Source organism: Temnothorax nylanderi, unplaced genomic scaffold (genome assembly GCF_030848795.1).
Source record: "Temnothorax nylanderi isolate EJ_2023f unplaced genomic scaffold, tnyl_v1.0 TNYL_tig0104_pilon, whole genome shotgun sequence".
NCBI classification, from domain to species: domain Eukaryota; kingdom Metazoa; phylum Arthropoda; class Insecta; order Hymenoptera; family Formicidae; genus Temnothorax; species Temnothorax nylanderi.
This window is the reverse complement of record NW_027249166.1, coordinates 291,086-301,333: the sequence shown is the minus strand read 5'-3', so window position 1 is coordinate 301,333 and position 10,248 is coordinate 291,086. Positions and strand designations below refer to the sequence as shown.

The window sequence follows — 10,248 nt, the reverse complement described above, 5'->3', positions numbered from 1 at the left end:
TCGTCGGGGAACACCGAGGCCATTCAAATTAATTAAGCAAAGCGAACGAACTTGCTCAATCCTCGGACCAGAACTGGTCGAGGTACTCGCCTCTGTCGACGTCACCTCGATCGTCCGTGTCCCTGGCGGTCCATCCGCGTCGCTGCTGCTCCTGCTGCGTCCGGTAGGATCGAGGTGACGTTATCGGCACCGATTGCTCCAGATCGCGGTACGATCGTGGCGACGGCGTCTGCGCCACGCGATCCTGATCGGGACGGTACGAGCGCGGGGAGGACAGCTTCACTGGGCTTCTATAGGCACGAGAGGTTCCCGGCTCCTGGTGCCGATCGTCCATACGCTCCTCCACGTATCTGCCGGCGTGCGAGTCAGGTGTTTGCGGTTGGTAGGTGCAGGTGTGCGTCTTCTGATCGCACTCGCTGCACAGCAGCAGATTCGACTTGCTGCCGGGCTGCGAGACGTAGCCGTTGCAGGTACCGTAGTAACGCTCGTCCTCGTCGCTCTCGAACAGGTGCTGGCTCAGGCTACCGATCGACTTCGTGTCGCTGAAGACCCTCGCTTCGTCCGGCTCCTCCTGATCGCCGTACCTGCAAAAGCCGGATCGGACACATTATACGCGTGTGCAGTTTGATTTTACAAAACTGAGTATGCATACACAGAAAAAAGAATATTCTTGATTTGAAAATATCTTTAGTTTCAACGTGGAAATCTTGAAATAAGATTATATTGCGTTAAACGAAGAGAACTTGCTGAATAAAGTCATTTTATATAGCTCAACCAAGAAAAAAAGTTGAAATAAAAAATTAAAATTCTTATAAGAAGATTATAGATTGTGTATATTCTTTTTTTTTCTGTGTATAAGAGAAAAGAAAAGATATATGCAAATGGTAAGACGTCAGCAATATTGCCGCTGGAATAACTGACCGTAATAATGCAATATAAGAGAAATAAAATAATACAAGACGCGAGAGAAAAAATTATATAAAGTATAATATAATGAGAATAAGTACCTAGAATCAGCGGCTCCGACAATGTAGTGGCGTATCCGCTCGATCTTGGTCTTGCCGCGCTCTCGCGGCATTGTTTCTCGTTAAATAATGCTCTCCCGATTTCTCTCATTGTTGTCCTCGACGCTCGAGGTCGAGCTCGCCCCGCAGATCTGCATCTCGATTTCGGCCAGCCGATGCTCGACCTCCCACTGCTGCTGATTGAGCTTGATGCTCATCGTCGCGTTCTCGGTCTCCAGGCATTTCAGGCGCTCGCGGAGACGCTGAATCTCCGCCAACAGAGCCTCGTGAGTGCCAAACAAGGGTGTCGTACCCTCGCTCACCAGCTGCGTCGTGCTGTTAGTCATGCCTGAAGCAAGACAAGTCGTTTTCACTCGATATAGCGAGTGTTCACATCTCTTGCGAAATTTATCTTCCGTATTCTTGTAATGAACAAATATGTCCGGAAGCTTAATAATAATTTAATAAATCATACGAAAGCGAATAAATAAACAAACAATACGATTTCGTGTCATTACAACCCTGGTGGAAAAATGTCTTAGAATTTTTCATATCTATTATTAATCAAAATTTCTTATAAAAATTTTAAGACTTTCTCAGAATGCTCAGAATTTTTCAGACTTTTTATACAAATTGAAATGTTTTCCAGAAAAACTCAGACAAAATAATAATAAAATATTTCAGATTTTTCTCTCTCTCCCGCCAACACATCTTTATGAAAATCTGCGCAATTTATCAGAAATTTTTATACATACAGATACTGAAATATTCCGAAAATCCTCATCCAATTATTTCTGAAAGATCTGAGAAATTTTATATATTTCTTCATAATTTTTTCATAAATCTAAAATATGATAAGTTCCTAGAAACTTTCTGAGAAGATATAAGAAATTGTTTCATCAGGGAATTGGTCAATAATTTATTCTCTATCTATTTTTATTTAGTATCTGTCTTCCATCTAATGTAGGGATCGCGTTTCAGTGAGGTATATTTAGCTTTATATATATATATATTATGTATATAAATACAAAGTTTTGTCTTTCAGCCAGCTGCTCTAGTACAAGCGCGCGCAATTATCAATCGTTGAAAGTTAGATGAGAAGCTCGGAAAGAGCAACAAACGAGTTCCGCACTTAACAGAGTACCGCCGCGCGGCGAGTACGAATGCGAAATGGAATCCTCGAGCGCCATCCGCGCGGGTCTTTGTGATTCACTGATGTTGATTAATGCGCGCGATTAGTATTTCTCTCTCGCAACAGTTGCACTAGCGCGATAATAGAATTCGCATACAAGATGAACCGCGTCTCTGCCGGTCGCGTCGCGCGGGGGTTGATACGTACGAGAATTAGCATTAGCAAACTGCTAACTAATTCACGAACTGCAACTGGCGTCTGGCCATTCGGAAACCGTATTGTCTAGAGACTCGTCTTGATCGTGTCACTCCTCGCGTCAACATTCGCAATTCGGCACGGAAATTGCACGGGACTGTTTCGAAAGATTCGCTTTTCCAATTTAACGTACCCCCCCAGCGGAATGGCGATTTACGCGCGGTGATATTTCGTCAGTTAAATCACTATCAGTTCGTTGTCGATTCGCATCCGATTTGTTATCGCCCCGCAGCGAAGTCTGTCGCTTTAATTGCGGGGGAGGTAACCGCCCTCCTCCCCCCCCCCTTAACGTGTCATATCGCGTTTTATTCATATACACGCTTTAAACGGAAACGCTCGATTACCAGTGGAATTTTCAGCGCGCGAAAGGCGAGGGGGTGGGTTTTATTCCCCAAACGACATATAAACGTCGGCAGAAACGCGTTAAAATCGTTACTACCCTATCGTATCTATCGGGGTTAATGGTCGGGGCCGCTATTTTACGAGTGGCGCCGAGCGTCGCTCGTCATTCATTATCCCCGCGATATTTCTGAATTTACCTTTTTGCCGTTTTACGGCCGCGCGATAAACGCGCGATGCCGTATTCGCGCGACAAGCTCGCGCGTTATTCACGTCCGGTTAGATTTGATTTGCAATGAGAGAGATCGCGCGCGTCCCGCGGAATTCTAATCCGATCGCGAGCCGAGATTGCGACTGAATCGCTCGTTCGTTTACGAAGGCGCGATAAAGTCTCTTCCGGGGACGTGCACAATGCTGCACGGTTCATCAATCTTTTTCTTCATAAGCAGTGATAAGCAATTAAAGCTCATTCAAAATACGACGATTAAATTTGCCGAGATAAATGAATCGTATAACGATAAACAATAAAATGCATTTCTTAGGAATATCATGAATGATGACAATTTCCATAATGTTGCGGAGAATCTGGGTCTTTGTGTGTGCACACGCGCGCACGTGTAGGTGTGTGTGTGTGTGTGTGTGTGTGTGTGTTTCAGAGTCTTTTGTTCTGAAAATATCTCCAGGATGGAACTTATTACAAAACGTTCAATCGAACGTAACGACATCGATGGTTTATGGTACAAACATTACGCCGCCTTTCTAAAAAAGCTTTTATGGAACGTGAAATATTGATGACTAGAAAGTGAGATGAGAGGCTATGAAGGTCTTCCTATTCTCTCCGTGTTCGCGCTTCACTTAATCGCGAAGTCTTACAGTCTATAAGAAACTACGGTTTTGCGTCAGCAGTTTGCGCGAACATGGCACACCATCGCGCGTCCCGTTATCAGCAATGATTTATATACCCCGGTGTAATACTATCGCAGAAGAATCGGCCGCAGGTAGCGATCGATGACATTTTTAAAATAAATCTGATATGAAATTTGTCCTACATAGGCAAAACGAATTTACGAGATATCAAACGTGATTGGGATAAGATAAAATTTCCACCGTGTTTCCAGCATTTTATCGATGATCGGGAAATACAATTTACGTGATTACTCGATGTTTCGAGTGCTTACCAGAAATATCCGCTACTTTTCATAAATCATTATACTGAATCCACTCGGCGGATAAATTCACTTATTTTACCCATACTTCTATAATATTTCCTATTTATTTTGTTAAAAACATATATATTTTTCTCGAAGCATTTATTATTCAGTATAATAATTATAAATTAACATCGTTATTTTTCATTTGATAGTTCAAATTTCTATCGATCCGCTTTAGCTATCGATTTTTTGAGAGATACGTGGCACAGTAGTCAATTAAATTTAATTACAGCCAGTAGTTACAGTCACCACTGGTAAGACCGTAAGAGGATTACGAATTGCGCGATTTCTGATATAAATATACCAGTTATATGTGGAGTGTTGTGATACATAAGAATATAATAAATAATAAATAGAAAAATTTATATCCATATAATATATGAAATATTTATATTTATCTCATCGTCAGGATCCTTTTTAAAACGTGTTGGAAATTTCAATATTTCTTGGGGAAAAGAGGCAGGGCAGAATCCTATTAACTCGAGCGAAATTCTGAGAAAAGAAGTGAATGAGGGAGGAAATAATATATGTGTTCTGCGAATAAGGTAGGGATACTATTAGCCGCTATGTAAAAGAGTGTGATTGGACCAAAGATTGGTTTATAGAAATAGGGATAAGTAAAGGAGAAATAATAGATAACATATAGAATGATGAATTAGATAGGGTTAAAGGTAAGGTGTTGAAATATTTATGGAAAGAGAAAGAAGCTAAAGCAAGGAAGAGCAAATAAGATTAAGTATGGCTGCATGGATAGTATAAGATGGTATAAGTGAGTGAAGTTATTTATTGTAAAGTCCACTACTTGGGATAAGCTGGAGTTAATAAAGCTTGATTGATTGATTGAAGCGAGTGAGGGGAAACTTACCGGAGTGGGTGGATTGCCTGCCGATGGAGGCTTGGGTGGCGGCTGACGGAGGCGCCCTGGCCGTCTGGTCCTCGCTGCTGGGGCCGCTGCTGGCCCCGCTCATCGGGCTCTCCGTACCCCTGGGCACGTTGTTCGCGTCGGTCAGCGTCGCGCCCGGCATGGTGCGAGTCACCGGGCTCGGACTCGGCGAGAACAACGAGGCGGCGGTCGAGTACGCGTGGGACTTGAGGTCGATCGGAGATACCCACATATCCTCCAGCGATATGCGGCCTCGCGATTCCACCAGACCGGGCGTGCTCTGGCACCTGCCCATGGCCACTGGAAATTCACTTGCTTTAGTAACAGCGATGATTCCACTGTGTGGGATCATGATGATTCTATTAGCTCTATCAACAAAGTTATTAAATTATTTATCCGCATTAAAACAATTTTATGTTATTCAATATTCTCCAATATGAATTTATATACTTTGTATTGGCTAAAATTTATTAATCAATATCTCTATAACATTCCTAATAAATATGATCTCTCTGAAAATAAAAGCAGCAAATTTAAATTGATCGCAGAGGATTGAATACTCTTCTTTCTATTTGCTATAAAAATTATGAAAGAGCTTATTACATTAAGAGAATTATTCGTCATTGTAGGATGGAGTCGCGACAGGGAAGGAATGCAAATATGCGGTTTCAGCAAAAGAAGCTTAAGAGATGGAACGTGGATGGGACATGTTTAACGTGTTCTATTTCTGGAAAATCGTTCTGTGTGCCAACAAAATTAATATGACAGCTTGAATAATTCCACAAATTCACGTTACCTTAATTAACGTAAAATAGTAATACTACTGCGGTGCGTTTCGTTCACGGATCCCCCGAGTTTCATCAAACAGTTTCAAATCTGTTTTTGCGCGCGGGGCTTTTATTTGAAAAACCGCGACGAACCGATGGTCCGAGAAAAAGAGAGTCGCGATATCATCGTCGTCGCTGTCGTTGTTTCCATCTTGACGTGGAAGTGAAACCGCGACGCGTTGTCGCGCACGAAAAATTCAACCGGAGTGTCTCGCCAGAATTTACGAAATATGGCGAAACCACGGGGAGAAATACGGGACGAGAGCCAGCCATTTGTTTAGAATGTATCATTCATTCGCAATGCGGAGTTATCCATGCATTGTGTGTTTACGCACGTCGTGCCCGATACGATCCGTACGTGCTCTCGAATTTCCGCTTTTGGGGCGCGTTGACGTTTAATCGACGCCGACAGTATCCAGTGGCATCAATGGTACGCCATTTCACTTTGATGCGAATTCTTCGATCGTCGAGCGGAATTCACGATCCTTGGGCTTGTTTCCGCATTGCGACAATGTCATTGTCGATGCGCGAAGACGTTATTAATCGCTAAAGACATTCGGCCGATTATGACGAAAGTCTGCTTTAGATCGGTTCATAATTAGAAATCACAATAGAATTTTATAATTGTATATTTTCTACAAAAAGCATACAATTATAACATCTGAAAAGTGTTTGAGAAGAGAATCCGAAATATATATATAATTTTAATAAAATGTATATTAAAATACACGCGTGTATCACAATATACACTACAGCATTACGGATCATTTAAAGAAGGCTTTAACGATATCCATTCGCATTTATGTAAAACGGATATTCGCGGGTCGAAAGATGCGGATTATAAAATAGCAAATTATCCAAAGCAACGAATTAAAAACGTATTTGTGCATCGTACTCGTAAACATTTTTAGTAAAAAAAAAAAAAGGTTTTAATAACACGACTAATCGTTATGTGGAACGCGTGGGCTCGGGTCACTTAAATTAAAAATCCTTCGTAATTAAAGTGACCTTTAAATATCACGGCATGGGAGGTAAATCGCGGATCAAGACGCTAATAGCGGACGCGACGGCAAGCCCAAAAAAATTGTTATTTTCGTGACGCACGAGACGCGATTCTTTGAAGCTATTTCAATTAGAGGTCTAACAATAAGTTGTTCATTTATCGCAGGCGTGTCTGTACTACCTTTTCGCGCAGTTTCACTCCGTCAAATGCCTGGCTCTCCGTTGATCCGCAATCCGCAAGGAATGACGTGTACTTCTAAACTCGTAACGTCACAACGGCGACATGCCTTTGTTCAATTTTATGTTAATTAATTAGGGGAACGTTGCACCGATAACGGCGGCCGGATCGATAAGCCGGCGGATCTCGCTCTTGGCATCGCCTACACCCCACGCGGGGCTCTTCCCTCCTTTCCCCATAATTCACCGCCGTAACTCACGTTACGCATTACACTTATTACAGCGACCTAATTTCCCATACGTCATCCCTCGTATAGCGACGTAAAAGTACATTTGCCGCGCGCGACGGGATGAGTGTCGAATGAAAGTCCGTCGCTCTGATGGTGATGAATGGCTCGAAAAGTTTATAAACGAAATAAATTTCAGCGAGGTAAGCGTATTACCGGAAAATACGGCGATAGTTCGCGTTCTTAGAAAAGAAGCGGGGCGGCGCGGCGTCCCTCAAGGTGTGCCCGAGTAGAATATCTCGTTTTATTCAACGCTGTTTTTGTTGCTCTTGAGGAGGTTGCTCTTAAGGAGAACCAGAAATGTTAAGAATTGCATCATAAAATTTAAAACATAAGTTCTTTTATGAATAATGTTAATTTTTTATTATTAATAAAAATGACTGTTAAAGTTAAAAATGTTAAAAACTAAATAAATTTATAGCTAGTATATAAAAAATATCGTACTAAAAGTAGCAGTAAATGAAGAACATAAAAATAAAATCTTTCTCAGGCCGGAAAGAGAATAATGTCCGTTTAAAATTGTATGAAGTCTCAGATTTTACGACTTCTGTAATATTATCAAATGTGTGAAACAACTTTTTCCCCGACGTTTTATTTTCATCTTTTATACTTAAAAAGAGACAGCCTTTAACTTCTCATTGCGAATAAAATCAGATACCTTCTTTTCTCTTAATTCGCCTTCTGGAATTTATGGGCTGAAAGGACAATGGTTCGGCGACGCCCCTACATGTATATCCGCACATATTTTGTCAGAAAACGGAAAGTAGACCGGAGGATGTGCTCAAACCGTGTACACGCCGACCTATGGACCGAAGCTGATACCGCCATATCGCGGTATTCTGACCGCTGTTTCCGCGCATTTCGGATCAACGAGACACCCGGAAGGAAAGAATTGCCGGGATAGTTTATCTCCATCAGCGTGGCATCGACTTTCGCCTCTGAGTACCCGCCCCGTTCGTTCTTCGCGCTTTTACGTACGTCGGGAATTAGGTCACGAAAACATTTCGCATGCGGATGAGTAAATCCCGAGATAAAGACATCCTCCGAGATAGCGGTGTTCGCCGTTGCCTATTTAGCGTTAAACGCGACCGTCTAATTTCCATCTCACGTTTACCCTGCGTGCGCTTCTCGCATTAGGCAAATGAGACGTATGAGGGAAACATGTAAAACAGTGGCGACGGAATTTGCAGTATGCGGCGCTGAATCCCTTGAATCGAGCACGATTTCTCTACGTAAAAGTAAAATTTGCGTGTATAAACGCTTTACAACACATACATAATATATGTATAATTTAAACATTTCTGAAAATGACAAATAAAAGCGCTACAAATATATTTATATTATATTTACGCATTTTGTAATAATTGAAGAAAAGTTAATAAATAAAACAAATTCATTGCAACAAATGTGTTTCAATTAATATCCTCTCCTTTTTAAACTCACATTAAGATATTTCATTTCCCAACTCCACCTTAAGTTCGACAAGACGTGCGCTCGCTCATATATAGAGCCAACGTAGCCACATTTGGCGTTAAACGCGCAAGTTCTCCGCGCCGCTCTGGAATATATCTTTCAAAAGCTCGACCAAAGTTCAACGATCGAAGATTCTTCGAGACATTAGTGGCGCGAAGATATCGAGGATCGCGTAGCGCGGCGGTGATCTTGAAAGGACGCAGCGAGGCGAAGACGCGATTTCGTTGCGCCTCGTTCAAAAGATTTTCGTCAGCGTACACTGGTAATAGGCGTAGCGGCGAGCTGAGGAATTTAATTAATTAATCCCGGAACTACGCGCGCAAAGCAGCCACCCTTCGCTCACCCTATGCGGTACAAGGTGGCGAAGTTTGCTGCCGCCAGTTACGCGCACCAAACTTTCGAGCGCGAGCGGGCGGGGCATCGTCATAGAATTGCGCGGCAAATATAATACAGTCGCTTATCCCTTGCACAGCTTCGGATCCCCCGGTCCGTAAGAGAGAAATAAAATTGTTCTCTGTTGAATGGAGTGGTTGAGGTTTCATCTGTATACCCGCGGCAAAGGTTCAGACCGTTTTCCCTTTGTGGAGGACTCAAACGGGGAAGAGGTAGCTTAATCTTACCGCGGCGATCTTGTCGAGTAATATCGAGCAAATTAAATTTATTTAACTCGCAGCAATTTTGCGCGTTTTATCCGATTGCGGATTAAATGTGTAAATCGAGTCTCGCTTCAGTAATTTTTGAGAGGCATATAGACGATAGACGGTTAAAAATTCCATGTACTTTTCGACGTCGCGTCTTTTCGGCATCGTGGGTATTTGTCAGCGTCAAGTGATAAGTCGACTTTTTGAAAACTTTCCTGTGAAGGCTATATACCTTCAAAAACCGGCTTTTCATCCACGACAGCCCACTTGCATTAGACGCTCGTTACGTCTGCAGAAGAAACGAGAGGGAGAATTGCGCGGGGAGAAGGCGGAGAGTTACCGCGAGCGTTATTTAAAGCAAAAATTGAGGTCGGAAAGAATATTTTGAAACGACAGTTTTTTGGGAAATAAAAAGACGAGCGATATGAGATAGACTTTTATATCATCCAGCCCTCGAGCCAGTCGGCAGTGCATACAATATTCTTTTTTTAGGCACGAGCATGTATTTTACCACAGTCGTCGCACAATCCGAAAGAGAGAAACAGACAGAATGGGGACATTTTTTGACGTCGATCGTCGCTTTATTAAACTTTAACGCTACTTTTTGTTACATAATAAAATTAAAATTGAGAAAAATATGAGAAAATTAATATCGATCTAGCAAGTGAATAAAAAATTAATTCATGTTTTTGCTAAAGAAAACTTTAGTAGCAGTAAATCGAATGGTAAAAAAATTTATCAAAGCTTTAAGGGTGGAAATATTTGTCGAAATCTTTTCTCTTAAAAAGTTGGAATAAAACTTGGCCATTAATTTTAATAAAAAAAATGTTCGGAAACCGGAAGAGACTGAGAGTTTCGTCGTTAGTCGCAAAAAGTAACGAGCTCTAAAATAAGTACTACGGCTGTCGAATCTGCAGCCGTCTTCTCTGGGATGTCACTCGAGAATACGATACAAGGTATCCGTTTCAAAGACATCTTTAACGGCTATTATGCTGGAAACTCCAGTCTACTGCGTTC

The 10,248-nt window shown here is 42.0% G+C and overlaps 1 protein-coding gene across 7 annotated transcripts in view; it reads right to left on the bottom strand.

The window, feature by feature from the left end:
* Positions 1–463: 463 nt before the first annotated feature.
* LOC139775753 (uncharacterized) overlaps positions 464–10,248 on the bottom strand; it is a 169,039-nt gene continuing 159,254 nt past the window's right edge. For all 7 annotated transcript variants that reach the window (XM_071712006.1, XM_071712011.1, XM_071712010.1 and 4 more), the window contains 3 exons: positions 4,807–5,124; positions 1,008–1,353; positions 464–584 (listed from right to left, as the gene is read on the bottom strand). In XM_071712006.1, coding sequence (XP_071568107.1) covers positions 1,088–1,353; positions 4,807–5,124 — 584 coding nt within the window. In that variant the 3' untranslated portion in view covers positions 464–584; positions 1,008–1,087. The remainder of the gene's footprint in view (positions 585–1,007; positions 1,354–4,806; positions 5,125–10,248) is intronic.